The sequence below is a fragment of the Triticum aestivum genome, chromosome 2A (assembly GCF_018294505.1).
Source record: "Triticum aestivum cultivar Chinese Spring chromosome 2A, IWGSC CS RefSeq v2.1, whole genome shotgun sequence".
Lineage (NCBI taxonomy): Eukaryota > Viridiplantae > Streptophyta > Magnoliopsida > Poales > Poaceae > Triticum > Triticum aestivum.
The window spans coordinates 623,544,484-623,569,236 of NC_057797.1; the positions used below are offsets into that span (position 1 = coordinate 623,544,484).

At 44.7% G+C, this 24,753-nt stretch overlaps 2 protein-coding genes across 2 annotated transcripts in view; one reads left to right on the forward strand and one right to left on the reverse strand.

Moving 5' to 3' along the window:
• The first annotated feature begins 804 nt into the window (after positions 1 to 804).
• Positions 805 to 4,080, forward strand: LOC123189851 (probable metal-nicotianamine transporter YSL13). Its single transcript, XM_044602356.1, has 6 exons — positions 805 to 1,294; positions 1,661 to 1,824; positions 1,937 to 2,034; positions 2,125 to 2,259; positions 2,388 to 2,577; positions 2,649 to 4,080. The coding sequence occupies exons 1-6, from the start codon at positions 820 to 822 to the stop codon at positions 3,759 to 3,761; spliced, it is 2,175 nt and encodes a 724-aa protein (XP_044458291.1). The 5' UTR covers positions 805 to 819; the 3' UTR covers positions 3,762 to 4,080.
• Positions 4,081 to 5,701: 1,621 nt separating this feature from the next.
• Positions 5,702 to 24,753, reverse strand: part of LOC123189854 (wall-associated receptor kinase 1) — a 38,998-nt gene continuing 19,946 nt past the window's right edge. The window contains exons 2-4 of the mRNA XM_044602359.1: positions 14,000 to 14,473; positions 7,217 to 7,363; positions 5,702 to 7,120 (exon numbers count right to left, since the gene is read on the reverse strand). Coding sequence (XP_044458294.1) covers positions 5,895 to 7,120; positions 7,217 to 7,363; positions 14,000 to 14,473 — 1,847 coding nt within the window. The 3' untranslated portion in view covers positions 5,702 to 5,894. The remainder of the gene's footprint in view (positions 7,121 to 7,216; positions 7,364 to 13,999; positions 14,474 to 24,753) is intronic.

Genomic DNA, 24,753 nt, shown 5'->3' on the forward strand with positions numbered 1-24,753 from the left:
TTTTGGTGCGAGACGATGTTCTCGTCAATTGCGAGATGTATGCGGTGACTTCAATCTATCTTGAAGCTCCATGAATCCGAATCTCCAATTAATGACGTGCGGGTGTATGGTTCTAAATAAATGTAAAAATATAAATAAATCAATTTTCACGATAATTTCCAGACTGGAATCATATAGCAATATTAATTACCATTAATTCATTGCCATTTATTTCCATATTTTGTGTTTTATGATGTTTTATTTGCTTCCTTGTTTGGGGTATATCGGCCCTACGCGCCATTAATACCTTCCTTGCCTGCTCCTCCCTCCGTTCTCAATTGCAGCACATCAATTGGCACACTATAGCCGCACCGAAGCTTGTACTGCCGTATGGTTGAACTCGATTTCTCCGTGGTGTGAGGAATAAAACATCCTTTCTCCCCGCAAAAAATAAATAAATAAATTAGCGGGCGTATTAGGAGGAAACGCCTGATTCTTCCCATTTTACCCCCCGTATAGCGCCTTTGCATGCAAACCGTCTGAACGACACTAATAGCGCCTTTACGGAGTAGGACGTCATAGCATGTCCATTGCGAGAGCCATACACTGGATGCCAACGCCCACAGGACTGGCACAGTCAAACCACCAGCCGTCACGCGGTCCATCGTTGCCCCGAGTCCTCCTGACCCATCGTTCTTGTCGTCGGAGTGGAAGCACCCCCGCATATAACCCAAGGACCCCGGGCTCTGGCATGCACCTCCGCCTGGCCACCTTGTTGAGAGCAGAAGGGTAGCGTCCGCGGTGCGCGCTCTTGCTCCGTCCGTCGCAGCCACCGGCGGCATGGCCACCGCTGTGCCGCGCACCGCCGGCTCGGCCTCGTCCGTGGTTGACGTGGAGATGGTGGAGGCGAGCGAGATCCGGCGGCGGGCCAGGCCGGGCGACCGCGTGTCGCCGCCCGGCGACTGGGGAGAGTGGCGCGAGCGCGGCGTCGTCGCTCAGGGTGACCAGCCGGCGTCCCTGGAGCGCGTGTTCGCGGACCAGCGCGTGCCGTCGTGGCGTGAGCAGCTCACGGTGCGCGCCTTCGTGGCCAGCTTCTTCCTGGCCGTCATGTTCAACATCATCGTCATGAAGCTCAACCTCACCATCGGCGTCATCCCCTCGCTCAACGTCTCCGCCGGCCTCCTTGGCTTCTTCTTCGTCCGCCTCTGGACGTCGGCCATCGAGAGGATGGGGCTCCTCAAGCAGCCCTTCACGCGCCAGGAGAACACCGTCATCCAGACCTGCGTCGTCGCCGCCTACGGCATCCCCTACAGCGGTAATTCTTGTCATTCGCTGGTTTATCGATTCGGTTTGTAATCACTTGCATGCTCTCTCTTTTTTTTCTTTGCGAATAATTACTGGCATGCTCTCTTTTTTTTTGGCGAATAATTACTGGTATGCTCGTACACACAACTTGATCGATTGTAGACTCTGCACCCAGACTCGTACAGGCAAATTTAAAATTTTGCTAAATATTCTAGCTGAATACATGACAACTGCATGCACCTATACGCCTTTTTCAAGTATTTGAGAAAATTCTTTGGAACATAGCTATTCGTGAATGACACTAGGAAAGAGTAAAAACTTACTAAAGCACGAGCTGGGTACCCTTATTTCACGATTAACTCAAAATTTATTTCAGGGGGCTTTGGTAATTACCTATTGGCCATGAGCGGCAGAATCGCTTCGCAGGCAACAGAGGCAAATAACCCTCAAAATATCAAGAATCCGCATCTTGGATGGATAATTGGCTTCCTCTTCCTGGTCAGCTTCATTGGGCTCTTCGGCCTTGTGCCACTGAGAAAGGTAAAAGGATTTTATGTTCCAATATTTTCGGTATTCAAGAAAAAAATGTTCCGATATTTACTGAACCTGTCGTGTCAGATGCCTGTTTAACTAACTTAGCACTGCTCTTCAGATCATGATCATTGACTACAAGCTGACCTATCCAAGTGGCACTGCAACTGCCTATCTCATAAACGGCTTTCACACACCCCAGGGTGCCAAGATTGCAGAGTAAATACTGCAACCATTTCCATTTCTGTGCTAGTAAGATGCCCGCACAATGAGTTTACCAACTTTGATTTGGTTTGCGTCGTTTTACAGGAAGCAAGTAAAGAAACTGGGTAAATTCTTGGTTCTCAGCTTCTTATGGGGTTTCTTTCAGTGGTTCTACACAGCCACTGATGAATGTGGATTCCAGAAATTCCCATCATTAGGGCTGCAAGCTTTCAACAACAGGTAAAGATGGCACCCTGGACGCCTCCTATCAAATCTCTCCATTCGACTTCTGACTTTCAAGATTCCTTCAAATTTGCAAAGCAGACCCATTCCAACATTCACCTTAATCGAACTTATTTTTTTGCAAGGTTTTACTTTGACTTCTCTTCTACCTATGTCGGAGTTGGAATGATTTGCCCACATATTGTGAACGTATCTGTTCTATTGGGAGGCATCCTCTCGTGGGGAATAATGTGGCCTCTTATAGCCAATAAAAGAGGCAGTTGGTTCTCTGCCGATCTCCCTGAGAGTAGTCTCCGTGGAATGCAAGGTTACCGGGTAAGAGTTACAGTCTTCCTTGAACCTCGAGTTATCCTTTTTTCCCTACTAAATTCCGATGGGTATGATAGGTCTTCATAGCCATTGCCGTGATTCTTGGCGATGGCCTCTATCACTTTCTCAAGATGCTCATTCTGACGGTCTACTCATTAAGATCTCGACTCAAGACGGGCAGCGCTAGTCCATTTCCTGTCTCTGATGATGAAACAAGTAACGGTACAGCTGCTATCTCATATGATGAGCAGCGGCGCAAAGAACTATTTCAAAAGGATCAAATACCCTGGTACATTGCATATGGAGGTTACGTTGCTGTTGCCGCTGTATCTATTGGCACAGTCCCGCAGATATTCCCTCAATTGAAGTGGTACCAAATATTGGTAGCCTATATCGTAGCACCGGTACTTGCCTTCTGCAATGCCTATGGAGCTGGCCTCACTGATTGGTCTCTTGTTACAACTTATGGGAAGCTTGCAATCTTTGCTTTCGGTGCGTGGACAGGTGCTTCAAATGGAGGTGTTCTTGCCGGTCTGGCTGCCTGCGGTGTGATGATGAGCATTGTTTCTACCGCTTGTGATCTGATGCAGGACTTCAAAACAGGATACCTGACACTGGCCTCACCAAGGTCAATGTTTATCAGCCAAATCATAGGCACTGCAATGGGTTGCGTCATTGCTCCCTGTGTTTTCTGGCTTTTTTACAAGGCCTTTGAAGACGTTGGGATCAGTGGAAGTGAGTACCCTGCACCAAATGCTGCCATCTTCCGCAGCATGGCAATACTAGGTGTCGATGGCTTCTCATCGCTGCCAAAAAACTGCATCACTCTTTGCTACATATTCTTTGTTGGAGCAATCGCTGTTAACTTGATAAGAGATCTTGTTCCCAAGAAGGTATCGAGATTTATGCCAATCCCAATGGCGATGGCGATACCATTCTACCTAGGACCATATTTCGGCATCGATATGTTCATCGGGACAGTGATCCTTTTTGTCTGGCAAAGGCTGGACAGAGTAAAATCAGACACATATGCACCTGCAGTTGCTTCCGGCTTGATTTGTGGCGATGGGTTGTGGGTTTTGCCCCAGTCAATGCTTGCTCTTGCCAAGGTGAAACCTCCAATCTGCATGAAGTTCCTGTCAAGAGGAGTGAACGCCAAGGTGGATGCTTTCATCGCAACATTATCATAGAATGTTCGTCGCTGTTGTCAATCAAAGATTCAGGTTGATGCCAGACATGTATGAAATTTGAATTTGTCCATTTATTTGAAAAAATAAGCCAGTGTAGTGTAGTTGATATGACTAGGGGCCCGTTCGGTATCCCTCCGCTCCTGGAGCAGATGGAGCTGCAGTTAGAAATCTCGGAGCGGGCGAAACGGTGCTCCCCAGATCCGCGGATTTTGAGGAGCCGGTGGATTGCCGAACAGGCCCTAGATATAAAACTATGCACAAAGAAATGAACGGCGAATGTATTGTTCTTTGCTCTTTTGCAATTTGACTGTTTTGTGAATCTTTTCCGATTTGATTTTCCCTAGTGTGTGTATAATGAATAGTGGGGCAGGAGTTGCAGCGAGGCACATAAGACTGGAAAATATCGGGCTAATAGTTTCAAATTTTCATTAACAAAAATTAACTGAAAAGAGTGGCAGTAGGCAGTAATACTAAATTTATTCAGACGTGCGTACCTCAGGAAGAGGAGTTCGGATCCGTTGGAGTACGCGATCCATTGCAGCTCGGACGAGTACACTGTCTGGAGTCTGGACCACCTGCCAGTCGCCATGTCACCCAGCTCTCTGTCTCGTGGTGACGCGTGCGCCACCTCCACCCCGCCGACTCGGCCATCGAGCCGACGAGCACGATGACGTTGATCTGCGTCTGAGCAAGAGTAGCCTGCACGGCTGCACCTAGGCGCCACCTGCATGGTGCACTCCGACCGTGCCTGCCATGGCAGCCCCGTTCTTGCGGTCGGGTGCGCTGAAGCAGCATCGCGCCTGCTGGCCCGTGATGAAGCAGAGACCGCGGACTTCTCATATTCCATGAATCCATGCTGAGGATATCTCAAGACCCATGTGAGGTGCCAGGACACGGTGGGAAGTTTAGTCTCACCACACTAATGTAGAAAAGTTAAGTGCTTCTTATAAGGGATTATCTTTCACATGCTCTTACAAAACTTAAGAAGAGAAGTAACTTCAGGGCGCTCCTCCCTCGCCCGCAACGCCTCACGCACTCCCACGTTTCATAAACGAGCCGAGTTTAGAACTATGTCATGCTTGTCCTTTATTTTTGCCGGATAGAAACGAATAATTATTTGGAGATTAATTATGAGTCGCTAATGGACACACCACTAATCCGAGATGTTGGAGTGTGGGTTGTCGGTCGTGAGCCTAAGCCTAGGCCCACGACTCCCTTTCCGACAACCTATATATTGGAGGCGTTGACAATCGTAGCCGACACACTCGCTCTGCCTCCTCACACATAACTCTAGCAACCATTGTCGTTCACTCACTACTGCAGCTTCTAGCGATGTCATCCCGCCGCGTGTATGACAGTTCGAGAGAGTAGACCTCTGGGACCCCATTGTTTGTGATCCTGCATCGAAAGAAGGGTGATAAAGTTTTTCGGGAGCATCCTCGGCGCGATTGCCCGCTGATCGTCTTCATCTTCGTCCTCTGCTTTGACTACTTCCTCATCATTGATGCAACGGTTGACGGTGTTGCCAAGTAGAATGTTGCTGAGGAAGCCGCTGGTGCCCCCGCGACTTTGTCTGGCCTACTTGAGGGTATGATCTGTATTCAGTGGCTCATGTTCTAGCCGTACTTACTGTTTTCATAGATGTTTTGGTTGTATGTTCAATATGTTCTCACATGCTTATATTGGTATGAAATTCATGCTGTTATTGCCATGTTCATGATTTATTTATGGATTAAATCAATCAAAAAATTGCTAATACCCAATAATAACACTTAAAAAGGATAAATTTTGCCAAAAAGTTGAAAAACGCGACATAAATTTCAAAGCAGCGGACTGATGGTAGATGCATGCACGATAGAAAAATCACTGCATGTCGACGGTTCTGCTAGTTGTTGCGTCCAGACTGCCCGGCGCATGATGCGAATATTATGATTGGCCCATTAGTCGATCTGCGTGTTTAGACATGCAGAGTGCAAGTTCCAACTTGTGTGATTCTGATTGGCCCCAAAGAAGCAATTCACTCTTACATATGCCGAATTGAAATTGGCGCTATACGCTCTAAAATCGATTTTGCAGGCATGGGCAAAAGGTAATGAAGATACACGCAACGGTATGCCTCATCATGCTTACAAACTACCGCGGTACACGCTGAGACGACATGAACTCCTGCTCTTGGCTGAACTGACGCGAGCCGTGCTGACCAATCGCCGGAGCAACGCTACCACGCCCGCCGTCTCCCGCAGCTTCACAGCGAGGCCGTGCCGCTTCGTCCCGCCCCGCCCTCGGTGCAACACGGCGCCCCGTCAGGAGCTGCAGCCTCATCTCCACGTCCTTCATGGTAGGTCTCTCCCCTCGTGTCAGACTGAGGCACTCCTCCGCCAACCGAGCCATGCACAGAACCCCCTCCTCACTCGCTTCCTCAAGGATCTGAGCATCCACCATCTCCTCGAGGGGGTGCCTCTCCCTCATAGCCCACAAGAAGTAGTTCGACAGGTTCTGCTTCTCGCCCTGCTCGTTCTGAATGATCGGTTTCCTTCTCGTCAGCAGCTCTACGAGAATCACTCCGAAACTGTAAACGTCGCTCTTCTCGTTGAGCTGGCCGGTGTGGTAATACTCCGGATCCAAGTACCCAAACGTGCCCTGAACGGCGGTCACCAGGTGCGTCTGATCGTTCGGGATCAGCCTCGACGCGCCGAAATCGGAAACTTTGACGGTGTAGCTGTCCGTCAGGAGCACGTTCATGCACTTGACGTCTCTGTGCAGGATCGACACTGAAGCCGCGGAGTGCAGGTACGTGAGCGCGCCCGCGATCTCGGTGGCGATCCTTAGGCGCTCCTCCCAGGGCAACGGCGACAAGCCACCGTTGAGCTCGCGGTGTAGGAGGTCGTAGAGCGTGCCGTTGGAGACGAACTCGTAGACGAGCAGAGGGACCTCGGATTCGAGGCAGCATCCGTGGAGCTTCACCACGTTCCGGTGGTTGATCTGCGACAGGATGGACACTTCATTGATGAACTGGTCGATCTCGCTGATCACCGCGAGCGTTGATTTTTTGATGGCCACCACGCGCTGGTCGGTAAGGATGCCCTTGTACACAGTGCCGTGGCCGCCGCGTCCGACCACGCGGGCGTGATCGAAGTTATTCGTCGCCTTTTGCAGCTCCTCCAGGGAGAATATCTTTGTGCCATCGCTGGCACTTTTGTCGGAAGAGATCAGCTGTTCTAGCAGAATGCCTCTGTTCTTCCGGTAATGCCTCCTTCTCAGGCGTTTCTGAACGCCTCTCTTCCATCTCCGAGTAAGAATAGCAACAACTGCGGCAAGAAACAGGATGCCTCCGCCACTGCTTAGTCCAATAGTGACACCTGCATCGGTTGTCCGTCAAAAGTATGAGTTATTCATGTCCGGACAGAAAGATCTTCATTTCTTTGACAGGATTGCAAGTGCTACATATCGCTTACCTAATATTGCACTAGATGGTTTGCATTTCCTTGTGACGACATCGAAATTTGTTCCACGAGGACACTTGATGCATGCATAGTTCCCAACATTATTCTGGCAAATACCATTGCAGACGTATTTATCTGGCTGCAGGCACTCGTCAACATCTATAAATCGCACAATAATGTCAGTGGTGATCCTTGCAATGTAGTGCAAAATTGACATGTAATATCTCTCGTAAAGCGATAGCGCAATGCTAGAGCTACGGGCCGTTTTTAAGTGATTCATTGTACGGGCTGATGCATGCCGCTAACTTGGAAAACAATGATATCGTTCCGTGGAAACAACAAATTCATTTTTTTTTGTTAATTCCAAGAACGATAGGTTTGGTACTGCTGCAAAAAAGGTATGCAAAAGTTAGTCAATTCTGCGAGCGTTAAAGGTAGGCTGACGTGGCAGCCACGACCCTTTTTTCCTTTCCTAATCGGCTTTGGCTTTTTTTAGGTCCCGATAACTGTCACACGTGTGATGTATCGGATAGTTGTGCCACATGCCTCGTGTGGCATGGACAGCAACCAGTCCACACATTTATGTGTGGGCAAAACAACTAATGCCCACACACATTTTTTTCCCTCCTGAACCCTATGACACGCGTGCGTGTTGGCGAAGTTGATAACGCCCACACGCCCGTATTCAGGCCTCGTACCCTTCTGGTCCCGCACGCGACGCGTGACGCCCACCGCGCGCCCGCAGTTGCCATGGTCCAGACCCTCGTTCATGTTCGTTTATCTGCAGTTGCCATGGTTGCTCAACTGCAGTTGCCATGTATGGTCTGATCTAATGTAGTTGCCATGATTTCATAACTTTAGGAGTTGCCACATACTAACAGTAGGCAGTTGAGAGAGTTGCCATGTGCTTACAAGCATGTTAGGGCAGTTGCCATGTAAAAAGGAAGAGTTGACATCTGCTTACGTGCACGTTAGGGCAGTTGCCATGTACGTGCACGTTGGGGCAGTTGCCATGTACCATGCAAAAACACATGGCAACTCGGTAAAAGACAGTTGTCATCTGCTTACGTGCACACTAGGCAGTTGCCGTGTACCCTGCAAAAACACATGGCAACTCGGGTAAAAAAAGAGAGTTGCCACCTGCTTATAAAGCACACTAGAGGCAGTTGCCATGTGCGCTGCAAAAACACATGGCAACTAGCAGCTTACGTGTGGGAGAGGAGACGGGCGTGTGGGCGAGATGGCAAATGCCCACACACCAACCCTTGTGCGTGACTGAAAACTGGTGTGTGGGTAAACTGCTAAACGCTCACACACCGGCCCCTCCGTGTGGTAAAACGGATGTGTGGGCGAACTATGTCACATACCACACACACGCCTTGGCCTACGTGACACAGAAAATCAGCCAGATTATGTCAAGATTCGTGCATATAGTACTGGACGGTGATGGATGCGTGTGGTCGAGATGGTCAACGCCAACACGTGTAGGTGTTAACATTTCTGTTTTTTTAATCAAATTAACGAGTTTATAGCCTAAATCGATCAACTCCTGAGTTGTTGGACTAAAGCGTACAATTGGTTTGAGTTCATGGACTAATGGAGCATTTCACTCTCAAAATGTAGTGCATATTTGATTGGTGCCGCTGCATTTTTCTAATTTCCCTGACCTGACGTTGTACTAGCTACGATCATTTGTTTGTTTCCATGCAACCCAGAATTTGCTATTCTTGTGATTTATTTCATTCCTAACACTTTTTGAGCTAAATTATACTAGATGATGGTCAACTTGTTGCATAGTCTTTGTTCTAAAAATAAATAGTTATATCTGTTAATAGTCTTCGTTCGAAAATAGTAGTACTCCCTCTGGTCTAAATTAATTGACGCAGCCTCTATACAGCGTCAATTAGTTTAGATCGAAGAGAGTATTATATTTGCTATCCAACAACTCAATATCTACTTACTTGTCCTTTCAAATTGTATTTTGTTTTTGGTACTCTGCTTGGGAACAAAGAAGAGTACACCATAAGTTCTATACAAGTACTCACTCCGTTCTGAATTAGTTATTTTAGATTTATCTAGATAAGGATGTAGATATACCTAGACACAGTTTAGTGCTAGGTACCACCACTATGAGAAAGCTTGTAATAGAGTTTTAGCAATAGCGCGGTATTATTGGTCAGCGCTATTGCTAGTTAGTGGTAGCGCTGGTCATCCACAAGCGCTACATGTAGGGAAGTAGCAGTAGCGTGGGGCCGAGAGGCAGCGCTACTGCTAAGTCGTCCCATAGCCATCGGCCGGGGCTGCCCGTAGTACTAGCGATGGTCACAGGCCCATGCTACTGCTATTGGGCTTAGTAGTAGCGCACGCCTGTGACCAGCGCTACTGTTATGGGTGCCTTATCCAATTTGCTCCTCGCGTCGACCTTCTTCCTCCCCTCACTCCCCGTTGCGTCACTGTGCCTCCTCCACCGATGCCCTCCCTCTTCCTTCCTCGGTATGCCATGACCCTCCTCCCTCCTCGTTCCATTGCCCTCCTTCCTCCTCCTCCGGCCGCGCCCTCCTCCCTCCTCCTCCGGCAGCCCTCCTCCCCCTCCTCCTTGTCTCTCCTCCTCCCCCCTCCTCCCACCCCTCCTCCCTCCCTCCCTCCCTCCTGCCTCCCTCCAACTTTCCTCACTCCGTTCTTATATAATGTAGTTTTTTACTGTTTTTTCAATACAACAGAATGTAAATTATTTGCATGGAATAGAAAATTTTCAATGTAGGTCTTTTGAATAGAAATTTTTCAATGTAGGTCTTTGAATAGAGTATATATATTTTTAGTAAATGTAGGTATTTTGAATAGAATAGAAATGTGGCGCAGGGTACATGACCGATGATATGTTAGTAGTTGTTATAGAAAATGTTAGTAGTTTCGTTATAAAAAATTTAGGTATATAAAGTTCCAAAAGTTTACTAATTTTGTTCATATGTTTCGATGTAGTTGATGCCTACTAAATTTTGAGAGAGAGAGAGAGAGCTAATGATATGAAATGGTTTCGCAAAAAAAATGAAATGATACCAAGTTCGAAATTATCTATAGAAATGCTCATGTGTTTATGCTCATATGTGGCGCAGGATATGTGGCGCAGGGTATATCACCGACGAGCCGGTCGACGACGCCCAAGATCACCGACGACACCCGCATCCTCGACAACCATTGTCTATAGTGAGTAAACATGTATATCTAGTGTTTTGTACTAGTGTTGCTCAAATATGATTGAGATTTAGACATGTGGTATGTAGTGTTGTGTACTACTAGTGCTTGCCCAAGTGGCCTATGTTTGCAGGGAACACCTCAGAGTGGCCTATGTTTTGTTGGAGTGTTGATTAATTTTCATTCCGGCAAATTTCAGGCGCTCGATATATCCTTTTTAGCAAAGGTTATGCCGGATTTTTCCGTAAATTTTGGCATGACTTGTGCTATAATATATAGGAAATATCGAGTGCCCCGGATTTGCTAGAAAGATAATTAAATGACGTTTCGGGTTGACTTTAAGTCAATCGGGGCTCCATAGATGACAGTCAAAATATTAGTGAGGGAGAGTCTCCACCATATATGAGAGAAGAAGAATGCCGACTGTTGCCGTGGGGTCGCTTCTCCTTCTTCTCCTTGTGCTATACCATTGTTAGGCACTAGGGGAAGGAGGCGTAGCGACCATCACCGAGGGTCAAAAATCAGTGACGGAGAGTGTCCACCATATATGAGAGAAGAAACATCCCGACTATTGTCGTGAGGGGAGCTTCTTTTTCATTTGAAGGTGCTAGACATTTTGGTGTAATGCACTTTCAAATGAAATTAGGAGCTTCCATCACCGACGGTCGCAAATGTCAGAGAGGAAGAATCTCGACAGACCAACAGTCGACCCGTGATGAATAATAATGATCTAATTTAGTTTTTATAGTATGTATATTGAATTTTAGAAGTTTAATCTTTGAATGATGAACATAGGAAATGTCTGACGACGACGATAGGATCCCCGAGTGCGACTACTACGGTGACGATCGAGGTTTGTGCGACAGGCCTCACCTTGAAGACGGTCGGCGCTTCAGTATTAAGCTCGACCACACCTTTAATGTTGAAATGGTATGCAATGACGATAAGTCTTTTTTCATAATTAAGCATGACTTCTGCTTCTTCAACGTGTAATTTTCGTCTTTTACAATTCAACTAGTGTATCCCCTGCCACACAAGACGCTATGTCTTGGAAAAGCTGAATTTTGAAGATCATGAGAATATGGAGACAAAAGATAGTTCACCTCAGGACCCATCTTGGTTATGCTTTTGCCGTAAAGCTATACAATGCAGAGAGCTACTCCCATTTTGGTTGCTCGAATTGGGAAGCATTGTGCAAGGCGTATGGTTTTCAGGAGGGTATGCATGTCACCTTTGATCTTGGTGATCCTGAAGATGACATCGATGAAGATAATGTCGATGAAGATAATATCGACGAAGCTAATATAGACATTTGGGCCCTTGTTGATACGCTTCCACTTCTATCTCTATGTGAGTTTCTCAAACATATTTATTAAATAATTTATATTGTTTTCATAAAAATAGTTGACACCTTATATATTTTCATTGACAGCTCATTTCCATTCTTCAAAAATGTTCGGAAAGTAGTAGAAAAAACAAAACCTACTACACTAATGGCTCTAAACTAACTTACACGGAGAAAGATCATCTTGTCTCCTTTATTATTGATGTTGAGACTTTCAATAAGAATTATGAAAGTCCTCCACATTATGGTCAATACGTGCTACTAGTCCACATGTTGAACTACGACAACATCCATGGAAATGGCATAGTAAGATTTATTATTATTATGACACCAGTGCATCTTTTGCATACATTCTTCTAAAGCTAAACTACATTGCTAACTACGTTACTATTATGCTCTTCAACAGAAAATCCCGAAGGATTGTGTGCCTGATCTGATGTATATGAAAGGTCACATTGATGTTGTTAGCTTACGGCCAAGTCTGCCTACGGGTCACCACTATTCATACAAGATTTCTCGAACAGATGAAGACCTCACAATCAAAGAATGGAAAAAAGTTATGAATGATTGTAGGGAGCTGCTTGGGAGAAACATTGTGCGAAGCCCATGAATTGGAGACAGGTTAATCTCCATTCTCCATAATGGAGAGTCAGGTGCTATGTTGTTTTATGCTATTTTATCTTAGAGAGGGGTAGCAGGTCCTAGCTAATACTCATGATCATGTGCTAAGAACAATTTACTAGGGTTGGTTATGACTATGATGATGAGTATGACTTGTTATTATGATAACGAGTAGAGAAGTTGTTAGATAACTATGATGATGATGAGTATGACTTGTTATTATGATAACGAATAGAAGTTGTTAGATGACTATGATGATGAGTATGGCGCGTTATTATGATAATGATGATGAGTTATTATTATTATGATGATGCTAAGTTGTTATATGAGCATGATGAGTTATTATATATATCAGTGGGCGAAATAAACATGGATTAGATTCAAGTGGAGGAAACATGGTGCAGATCGAAAGTAGTACTAATCCAAACTAAAGTGGTCAAGTTTGGATTAGTAGTACTTTCAATCTGCAGCATGTTGCCTCCACTTGAATCTAATCCACATGTCTTTCATCCACTGATATAATAACTCATCATGGTCATAAAATCATATGATGAAACTACTATATAAAACTTGTACAAATACAACGCCAACAAGCTGCAGAAAAAGCATGTAATGTTACCAGTAGCACTGCTTGCTCCCAACGCTACAACTATCTAGCAGTAGCGCTGGAGCAACCCACGCTACTGCTAGGTAGGGTTAGCAGTAGCGCTCGAGCAACCCACGCAACTGCTAGGTAGGGTTAGCAGTAGCGCTACTTGCTCCCAGCACTACTGCTAGGCACAGTTAGCAGTAGCGCTGGTAAAACCACGCCCACTGCTAAGGTTTAGATGTAGCGCCTACAATCTTTGAGCTATGGAAACAGTGGAAGGGGTGTAATGGCACATACCCACGCTGGAGGCAGAATTGAGGCGACTCCTTTTGTTTCCTTGGGTGGCAGAGGCAATGACCGGCTGGTTAGTCATAGTCGCGCCAACAGTGGTGGCTTGCCTCGCAATCGTTTGAGCCTGAGCAACTTGAGTAGTGGGCCAGATGATTGGGCTCGGGTTAGGCAGCCTAGAAGAGAAGCAGTCCCGGGCTATGTGGCCCCATCTCTTGCATGATCTACGCTTGATTCAGTTAGGCAGTTGGGCCGAAGATGGCCATGAAGGGGACAACAGACGCAAAAGAGCCCATTGATTGAGTTTTGAATAGGCGTAGTTCCTGCTCCAACATTTGTAACTGCTAATTGCTTTGGGCGACGATCATGGCTAGCAGATTGAGATCTCATAGGATCCTGAGAGGATCTTGATGGTTAATCCAAACTTATAAGATCTCTCCTTAAAAACACCCCATCTCCCCTCATATAGAGGGGGAGATGAACCCTAAGCCGTAAAACCTCGTACCTACACAGTCTAGGTCTCATTGTTTGCATTGGACTAGGGAATGACGTCCATGTTGTTCTAGAGAAATCATAAGATAATAAACAATGAATATAGTCCCATGAATTGCGCCCGCAACTCTACTACTACCAGCGGTCCATATTACTTGTCACAGCTTTAGTGCAAAGTTGCACTAAAGCTATGACAAGTAATATGGATCGGGGGAAATAGATTTATTAATAAAACAAAAAATAGGTATTGTCAAGAAATTAATAATACCTCTGCATCCATCTTGGACATAAGGATTCCCTTCAAAACCCGAAGAGCACTTGCACCGGTAACCAACATGTTTCGTCGTTCTGTCTTCAGTAACATCAATGCAGTCACTATGGACGGTGAAGCATCTATAGTCGCTTTTGTCCAGCTTTGCGTTCTTGCATGTCATACTATCGATAGCCCACGTCACCACACCTCGTTGTTCTGATAAGGCATAGAGCGCAGGGTCTGAACTATCTGGGAAGTCGTCTGGCTCCTTGGATGTCTCATGAACGTGAAAGATACCATCATCTATTGATATGTCACTGATGATCGTTCGATCGGTCAACTGAAGGACAGGAAGATAGCTCGTTGGATTACATTTGAGGTACATGTGGGGTTTTGCAAAGCATCCTAGCTCTGTTCCAAAGGGAAATGGGGTGCTCACGTTAGCGCACGATGTGGGACAATCTGTTCTCGGCCGGATGGACTCATAACCTGTTGCAGGGGGAAAACATCATGCTAAATGTTAGAGAAAATGATATCTATACAAAATAGGCATTCAAACATAATAGTGTAATTAAATAGACGATCCATCAAACATAGTAAGAGGATTTGTGGCACCAAAGGTGCGGGGCACGCAAATTTGGAGACGTCGAATTGCCTCATGATTCGAAATCGATTTGCTCTTTACACGGATTTTAGCCTTTAATTGTCTTACATGGGGTCCATTTGTGCAACTTTTCGCAGCTCCACAAATCTCACGCTCCATATTTTTTCTTTTGACTTTTAAATTTAAATCTATTGTATCTTTTAAAACCAAAAGTGAAAATTACATTTCATTTGTATATTCGTTTCTTATGACGAGGGCTTTCAAAGAAAATACATTTTGAATATGTTTTGATGAGTTTTTAAAACTTTGTGAAGTTTTAACTGCTCAAACTTGGTACGAGCGAATGACAAAGTCGCAAGTTTCAGAATCAAACTTAAAACTTGGTGTGACCTCGTGCGAAATTTAACAACTTTGTGGATCACGGGGAAAATCAGGTGTCTAGGCAAGTTTCAACTACTAACACTTGACAGGAACAATGATAAATTTAGCAAGTTTCAAAACTAAAACTTCAACTGAAAACTCTAAACCGTAAACCCTAATCCCTAATCCTAAGCCCAGAAACCTAAAACCCGGAAAACATATGAAACTTGATAAAACTTGATGTTACGATTATCAAGTTTCAATATTTGAAACTTGGACCTTTTTTTATTCTCAAAAATTTCAAGATTGATCTTGTTAGAAAGTTTTCATCACGACCAACACAAATGTGTGAACACAATATAATTTTCACTTCCGGTTCAAAAGATATAGTATATTGAAATTAAATGATCAAAGGAAGGCATAAGACACGGGGTGCATGACGCATGCATCTTTGACAAAAGTTGCGAAAAGCCTGCATGGATGGGCCCCAACCTATAATAATCAAATGCCTAAGACTAAGACTAGGAAAATGCGTGCCCTTGCACCTTGGTGCTCTTGCAAATTTCGGGCCAAACCCACTCTGCAAGGAAGTAAAAATCCTCTGAAAAGCTACTTCCAAGACCATGTTTGCTCTCTAACATTTTTTGAGCAATTGCAAGAGAGATTATATTTGATTTTGGTGAACCCATACCAATTTAACTTGCCTAGCAATAAATTTAAGAACAGTTAGGTTAACCTAGTAAAAACATGTTAGCCTCTAAACCTCCGGAAACAATAGCCAAGACTTGTCAAACTATGTAACCTACACCTCTAATTATACAAGAGTCTACAACCCGTTGAAAGGAATTAATTTCATGTGTGTTGTGACACATCCGATGATGCCGTGAGAAGTGGAGCAGCGAGGCTGCTGGGATGCGGTTGCGACAACCGTGCACCACCATTGTTGCGAAGGCCACCCGGGTGCATTGGTGCTGCAGGATGTCCACCATGACCCATGCCGGTGTTGCGGACCTACCCGTCATTCTCAATCGAGTTGATACAAGCTGCCCCATCGGTATTGTAGAGCTCGTCACCGAATATAGTGCTACAAGATGTGACAACAGTGTTGTCAGCACCACTGCGATGATGGCCTGACTACTCGAACGATGGAAACAATGCTACAAGGCATGGCGCAACGATGGCCTGGTTTGCATCCTTGGCCCAGCACTGCTTCAACGCTGTTGCAAAGCCACGACGACGACATGCTTCGAACGATCATGGTGATGTGTGCAAGGCGTGCAACATGTTGCGGAAATGACCCTGTTGCTTCCATGGTGTGGTGATGGCGTGCTTCAACGATGCTGCGAAGCTCAACGGTTGCTAGGCCAAACGGTGTGAGCAAGCCATATTGCTGCAAGGTGGTGTGACTATGGATGTGGTGCTCATGCAACCGTGAACGTGGTTGTCGACCAGTGTTGTTGCCAAGGGCCGCTCATCGGTGGGAGCGGCGAGGCTGACTGACGACCAATGGGGTTTTGTGAGGTCCGCTCATCGAGTGAATCAATGAGCGGGAGCTTCAATGTTGCAAGGCTCCAGCGTGGTGTTGCAAGTTTGTTTGCTGACGAGAATGCCATGTTGTGAGGTCGCTCGTCAGTGGGAGTGTCAGTGCTGGAACGGGAGGAAGGGTTGTTGTGAATCAATCACCAACATTCCTCGCTTCCTCCGGTTATGCAAGATCGGGGGGTGCCAACTGCGATAGGCGAGCCGAGGAGGAGAAGTGGGTGTGTTGTGCTACGAGGCGAGCAGGACCAGAGGAGTGATGCAGGGTTCACACAGGTGCAAAACGGTCAGATGATACAAGCATAATGGAACGACTATGAATTGGATGGTGTGGGAGTCCCTCAAGCACAACGTGTGGATTCTCAAGATCAAACCCTCCACCACCATTTCCATTGAGCATATCACGCGATTTTTCACCCTTTGAATGCTCTTGCATGAGGTGCATCTTTATGAGCACACAGAGGATGACATTATGTGAAAATATATGGTTATTGGGCACTACTGGGTAGTCTCCCCCTACAAGGTGCAATTCCTAGGGATGGTGCACTCACCCATGGACCAAATGGTTTGGAAGGCTTGGGCCCCTCCAAAAGTCAAGTTATTTGCTTGGTTGTCTCTTCAAGATAAAATTTGGACCACTGATAGATTAGCCAAGCATGGGTGGCCTAATTGCGGTCTTTTCCCACTTTGCAAGAGGGTGCAATAATGTGGGTCCTACCTCTTCTTCAAATGCAACTACACTCTAAGGCTTTGGTCCTTTCTCATTGCAAATTTTCACATCTTTGAGTTGGACACTTCTACTTGGCTCTCGATGGACTTGGTTGAGGCTTGGTGGGCAAGTACCTGCCTCACGACACACGTAAACTAACAAGCCAATACCTTCCTCGTCATGCTTGTCTCATGGACAATTTGAAATGAATGAAACATGAGTCATCAGGCTTAAAAGCACTCCACCGACAATCTTGCTTGCCACCATGCATCTCGAATTCTCGACCGAGACCAACCTTTGGGTCATCGTGGGAGCTAAAAAATTAGGGTCAATAATTTTACGAGAGTAATTATTATGTTGTGTGTTCGGTGTACTTGTAATGGACTCTATTCTCTCCTCCATTTCGGAAACAAGTTTGTGGTCGGTCTGTAGAGGAGGAAGCTCATTTTGTAGCCCCTACTACAGGATAAGCTTCTAGCGACCGCCAAGAAATTAAACACTGGGTTAAGTAGAATATTTTATATGGAATGGCATTCTTTTTATAGCGAGTTGTTTGTAACTTTATAAGTAATGAATCTCTACCAGGCAAAGAGCTGTATAGGCCTAAGGGGATGCATATGCACCTGGCTATGAAAGAATTTCTTTAGCAATTAGCACCATGCTAACAAATATATATCCCCCATCATCGCAAAAAAGGTCTGCAAGGTCTGGGGTGTTCCCTAGGAGCACTTTCCAAACAAACACTCGAATTGCCATGAAATTTGAACTAAAGTTGCAAGACAATTTTACATAAATTACCATGATTGGAATTGAAAACCGCCATATAATGCGAAAAGTACTAGCATTTTTTAAAATTTTCTGCCATCCGCATGATCTGGATCCATTGGTTGTGCGTGCGTTCTCTGGGACCTCCTAACTAGGGAACGTTCCCCAGTTATCATTTCCCCCAAAACACACCATGCTAATATATGTAAAGTGTGCCATGATGGTCCAAATCATAGCATTCAAACAGGCAATTTTCTTGTACTGAACCCAAACAATGTGAGTCAAACTCCGCCCTTGAGTTCTCACGACACTTTTTTATGTGAAAAACAACTTGTCTTTGACGAAAAAGTTTACCTTTTTGTCAAAAATGACTCGTCTTTCTGTTGACATTATGTAAGAAGTAAAGGTACATCTACGGGCCCAATGGCCAGGATGATGTGGAGAGCTCTTCTTGGAGAAGAAAAAGGGAGGGGGGGCCACTTAGTGAAATTCAGGGGTGATGATTTATTTAATTTTGAAAGCCTCTGTATAATCTCCACAAACCATACGTGGATGTAGCATTTTTCTTATGTAGGTGTGAGGAACAACTTCTCCGCCACCGCCGCCTCCACGGTCCACGCCGGAAACCTCAGAGAAAAGTGGCAGTGGGGCTTTTCACCTTGTTGGCGTCACGCGTCTCTCCACCCCCACCACTCCCGTAAGGTTTGTCATGGTTCTTGCTGAAGGAAATATGCCCTAGAGGCAATAATAAAGTTATTATTTATTTCCTTATATCATGATAAATGTTTAATATTCATGCTAGAATTGTATTAACCGGAAACATAATACATGTGTGAATACATAGACAAACAGAGTGTCACTAGTATGCCTCTACTTGACTAGCTCGTTGATCAAAGATGGTTATGTTTCCAAACCATAGACATGAGTTGTCATTTGATTAACGGGATCACATCACTAGGAGAATGATGTGATTGACTTGACCCATTCCGTTAGCTTAGCACAGTGATCGTTTAGTTTGTTGCTACTGCTTTCTTCATGACTTATACATGTTCCTATGACTATGAGATTATGCAACTCCCGTTTACCGGAGGAACACTTTGTGTGCTACCAAACATCACAACGTAACTGGGTGATTATAAAGGTGCTCTACAGGTGTCTCCGAAGGTACTTGTTGGGTTGGCGTATTTCGAGATTAGGATTTGTCACTCCGATTGTCGGAGAGGTATCTCTGGGCCCTCTCGGTAATGCACATCACTTAAGCCTTGCAAGCATTACAACTAATGAGTTAGTTGCGGGATGATGTATTACAGAACGAGTAAAGAGACTTGCCGGTAACAAGATTGAACTAGGTATTGAGATACCGACGATCGAATCTCGGGCAAGTAACATACCGATGACAAAGGGAACAACGTATGTTGTTATGCGGTTTGACCGATAAAGATCTCTGTGGAATATGTAGGAGCCAATATGAGCATCCAGGTTCCGCTATTGGATATTGACCGGAGACGTGTCTCGGTCATGTCTACATAGTTCTTGAACCCGTAGGGTCTGCACGCTTAACGTTACGATGACAGTTATATTATGAGTTTATATGTTTTGATGTACCGAAGGTTGTTCGGAGTCCCGGATGTGATCACGGACATGACGAGGAGTCTCTAAATGGTCGAGACATGAAGATTGATATATTGGAAGTCTATGTTTGGATATCGGAAGTGTTCCGGGTGAAATCGGGATTTTACCGGAGTACCGGGAGGTTACCGGAACCCCCCGGGACGTAAATGGGCCTTAGTGGGCCTTTACGAAGAAGAGGAGAGGTGGCCAGGGCTGGGCCGCGCGCCCCTCCCCCTAGTCCGAATAGGACAAGGAGAGGGGGCGGCGGCCCCCCTTTTCCTTCTCTCCCTTCTCTTTCCCCCTCCCGAATCCTATTCCAACTAGGAAAGGGGGGGGGATTCCTACTCCCGGTGGGAGTAGGACTCCTCCTGGCGCGCCTCCTCCCTGGCCGGCCGCACCTCCCCTTGCTCCTTTATATACGAGGGCAGGGGGGCACCCCAAAGACACAATAATTGATCAAGTTGATCTTTTAGCCGTGTGCGGTGCCCCCTCCACCATAGTCCACCTCAATATTACTGTAGCGGTGCTTAGGCGAAGCCTTGCATCGGTAGAACATCAACATCGTCACCATGCCGTCATGCTGACGAAACTCTCCATCAACACTCGGCTGGATCGGAGTTCGAGGGACGTCATCGGGCTGAACATGTGCTGAACTCGGAGGTGTCGTACGTTCGGTACTTGATCGGTCGGATCGTGAAGACGTACGACTACATCAACCGCGTTGTGCTAACGCTTTCGCTTTCGGTCTACGAGGGTACGTGGACAACACTCTCCCCTCTCGTTGCGATGCATCACCATGATCTTGCGTGTGCGTAGGAAAATTTTGAAATTACTACGTTCCCCAACAATGGTATCAGAGCCAGGTTTTATGCGTAGATATCATATGCACGAGTAGAACACAAGTGAGTTGTGGGTGATATAAGTCATACTGCTTACCAGCATGTCATACTTTGGTTCGGCGGTATTGTTGGATGAAGCGGCCCGGACCGACATTACGTGTACCTTACGCGAGACTGGTTCTACCGACGTGCTTTGCACAAAGGTGGCTGGCGGGTGTCAGTTTCTCCAACTTTAGTTGAACCAAGTGTGGCTACGCCCGGTCCTTGCGAAGGTTAAAACAACACCAACTTGACAAACTATCGTTGTGGTTTTGATGCGTAGGTAAGAACGGTTCTTGCTAAGCCCGTAGCAGCCACGTAAAACTTGCAACAACAAAGTAGAGGACGTCTAACTTGTTTTTGCAGGGCATGTTGTGATGTGATATGGTCAAGACATGATGCTAAATTTTATTGTATGAGATGATCATGTTTTGTAACCGAGTTATCGGCAACTGGCAGGAGCCATATGGTTGTTGCTTTATTGTATGCAATGCAATCACCCTATAATGCTTTACTTTATCACTAAGCGGTAGCGATAGTCGTGGAAGCATAAGATTGGCGAGACGACAACGATGCTATGATGGAGATCAAGGTGTCGCGCCGGTGACGATGGTGATCATGACGGTGCTTAGGAGATGGAGATCACAAGCACAAGATGATGATGGCCATATCATATCACTTATATTGATTGCATGTGATGTTTATTTTTTATGCATCTTATCTTGCTTTGATTGACGGTAGCATTATAAGATGATCTCTCACTAAATTTCAAGATAAAAGTGTTCTCTCTGAGTATGCACCGTTGCCAAAGTTTGTCGTGCCCAGACACCACGTGATGATCGGGTGTGATAAGCTCTACGTCCATCTACAACAGATGCAAGCCAGTTTTGCACACGCAGAATACTCAGGTTAAACTTGACGAGCCTAGCATATGCAGATATGGCCTCGGAACACTGAGACCGAAAGGTCGAGCATGAATCATATAGTAGATATGATCAACATAGTGATGTTCACCATTGAAAACTACTCCATTTCATGTTATGATCGGTTATGGTTTAGTTGATTTGGATCACGTGATCACTTAGATGATAAGAGGGATGTCTATCTAAGTGGGAGTTCTTAAGTAATATGATTAATTGAACTTTAATTTATCATGAACTTAGTCCTGGTAGTATTAGCATATCTATGTTATAGATCAATAGCTCGCGTTGTTGATTCCCTATGTTTTATATGTGTTCCTAGAGAAAACTAAGTCGAAAGATGTTAGTAGCAATGATACGGATTGGATCCGTGATCTGAGGTTTATCCTCATTGCTTCATGTCCTTGATGCACCGCTAGGTGACAAACCTATTACAGGAGCAGATGCAGATGTTATGAATGTTTGGCTAGCTCAATATGATGACTACTTGATAGTTTAGTGCACCATGCTTAAACGGCTTAGAATCGGGACTTCAAAGACGTTTTGAACGTCATGGACCATATGAGATGTTCCAGGAGTTGAAGTTAATATTTCAAGAAAATACCTGAGTTGAGAGATATGAAGTCTCCAACAAGTTCTATATCTAAAAGATGGAGGAGAACAGCTCAAGCAGTGAGCATGTGCTCAGATTGTTTGGGTACTACAATTGCTTGAATCAAGTGGGAGTTAATCTTCCAGATAAAATAGTGATTGAAAGAATTCTCTAGTCACCATCACCAAGTTAGTAGAACTTCGTGATGAACTATAATATGCAAGGGATAACGGAAATGATTCCCAAGCTCTTCGTGATGCTAAAATTGATGAAGGTAGAAATCAAGAAAAACATCAGGTGTTGATGGTAAACAAGACCAGTAGTTTCAAGAAAATGGCAAAGGGAAGAAGGGGAACTTCAAGAAGAACGGCAAGCAAGTTGCTGCTCAAGTGAAGAAGCCCAAGTCTGGACCTAAACCTGAGACTAAGTGCTTCTACTGCAAAGGGACTGGTCACTGGAAGAGGACTGCCCCAAGTATTTGGCGGATAAGGATGGCAAAGTGAACAAAGGTATATTGGATATACATGTTACTGATGTGTACTTTACTAGTGTTTATAGCAACCCCTCGGCATTTGATACTGGTTTAGTTGCTAAGATTAGTAACTCGAAACGGTAGTTGCAGAATGAACAAACACTAGTTAAGGGTGAAGTGACGATGTGTGTTGGAAGTAGTTCCAAGATTGATATGATCATCATCGCACACTCCCTATACTTTCGGGATTAGTGTTGAACCTAAATAAGTGTTATTTGGTGTTTCGTTGAGCATGAATATGATTTGATCATGTTTATTGCAATATGGTTATTCATTTACGTTAGAGAATAATTGTTGTTCTATTTACATGAATAAAACCTTCTATGGTCATACACCCAATGAAAATGGTTTGTTGGATCTCGATCGTGGTGATACACATTTTCATAATATTGAAGCCAAAAGATGCAAAGTTAATAATGATAGTGCAACTTATTTGTGGCACTGCCGTTTAGGTCATATTGGTGTAAAGCGCATGAAGAAAATCCATGCTGATGGGCTTTTGGAATCACTTGATTATGAATCAGTTGATGCTTGCGAACCATGCCTCATGGGCAAGATGACTAAGACTCTGTTCTCCGGAACAATGGAGCAGTAACAGATTTGTTGGAAATCATACATACTGATGTATGTGGTCCGATGAATATTGAGGCTCACGGCAGGTATCATTATTTTCTGATCTTCACAGATGATTTGAGCAGATATGAGTATATCTACTTGATGAAACACAAGTCTGAAACATTTGAAAATTTTAAAGAATAGCAGAGTGAAGTGGAGAATCATCGTAACAAAAATAAAAAGTTTCTACGATATGATCGCAGAAGTAAAATATTTGAGTTACGAGTTTGGCCTTCAGTTAAAACAATGTGAAATAGTTTCACTACTCACGCCACCCGGAACACCACAGTGTAATGGTGTGTCCGAACGTCGTAACAATACTTTACTAGATATGATGCGATCTATGATGTCTCTTACCAATTTACCACTATCATTTTGGGATTATGCATTAGAGATAACTACGTTCACATTAAATAGGGCACCATCTAAATCCGTTGAAATGACACAGTGTGAACTATGGTTTGGCAAGAAACCTAAGCCGTCGTTTCTTAAATTTGGGGTTGCAATGCTTATATGAAAAAGTTTCATCTTGATAAGCTCAAGCCCAAGTAGGAGAAGTGCATCTTCATAGGATACCCAAAAGAAAATGTTGGGTACACCTTCTATCACATATCCGAAGGCAAGATATTCATTGCCGAGAATGGATCCTTTCTAGAGAAGGAGTTTCTCTCGAAAGAAGTGAGTGGGAGGAAAGTAGAACTTGATGAGGTAACTGTACCTTCTCTCTTATTGGAAAGTAGTTCATCACAAAAATCTGTTCCTGTGACTACTACACCAAATAGTGATGAAGCTAATGATGACGATCATGTAACTTCAGATCAAGTTACTACCGAACCTCGTAGGTAAACCAGAGTGAGATCCGCACCAGAGTGGTACGATAATCCTATTCTGGAGGTCATATTACTTGATCATGACGAACCTACGAACTACGAGAAAGTGATGATGAGCCCAGATTCCGCGAAATGGCTTGAGGCCATGAAATCTAAGATGAGATCCATGTATAAGAAAAAAGTATGGACTTTGATCGACTTGCCCAAAGATCGGCGAGCCATTGAGATTAAATTGATCTTCAAGAGGAAGACGGACGCTGATAGTAGTGTTACTATATACAAAGCTAGAATTGTCGCAAAAGGTTTTCGACAAGTTCAAGGTGTTGACTACGATGAGAGTCTCTCACTCGTATCTATGCTTAAGTCTGTTTGAATCATGTTAGCAATTGCCACATTTTATGAAATCTGGCAAATGGATAAACAAAACTACATGCATTAATGGATTTATTAAAGAAGAGTTGTATATGATGCAACAAGAAAGTTTTGTCAATCCTAAAGGTGCTAACAAAATATGCAAGCTCCAGCGATCCATCTATAGACTGGTGCAATCATCTCGGAGTTGAAATATACGCTTTGATAAGTTGATCAAAGCATATAGTTTTATACAGACTTGCGGTGAAGCCTGTATTTACAGGAAAGTGAGTGGGAGCACTACAACATTTCTGATAAGTATATGTGAATGACATATTGTTGATCAGAGATAATGTAGAATTATTCTGCAAAGCATAAAGGAGTGTTTGAAAGGAGTTTTTCAAAGAAAGACCTCGATGAAGCTGCTTACACATTGAGCATCAAGATCTATAGAGATAGATCA

Excerpts from the sequence above, each read along its gene's own strand:
- LOC123189851 (XM_044602356.1), top strand. The coding sequence starts at position 820 with ATGGCCACCGCTGTGCCGCGCACCGCCGGCTCGGCCTCGTCCGTGGTT. Across the intron at positions 2,260-2,387 it reads CTGCAAGCTTTCAACAACAG|GTTTTACTTTGACTTCTCTT; the intron begins GTAAAGATGGCA and ends TTTTTTTGCAAG. Across the intron at positions 2,578-2,648 it reads GTGGAATGCAAGGTTACCGG|GTCTTCATAGCCATTGCCGT; the intron begins GTAAGAGTTACA and ends TGGGTATGATAG.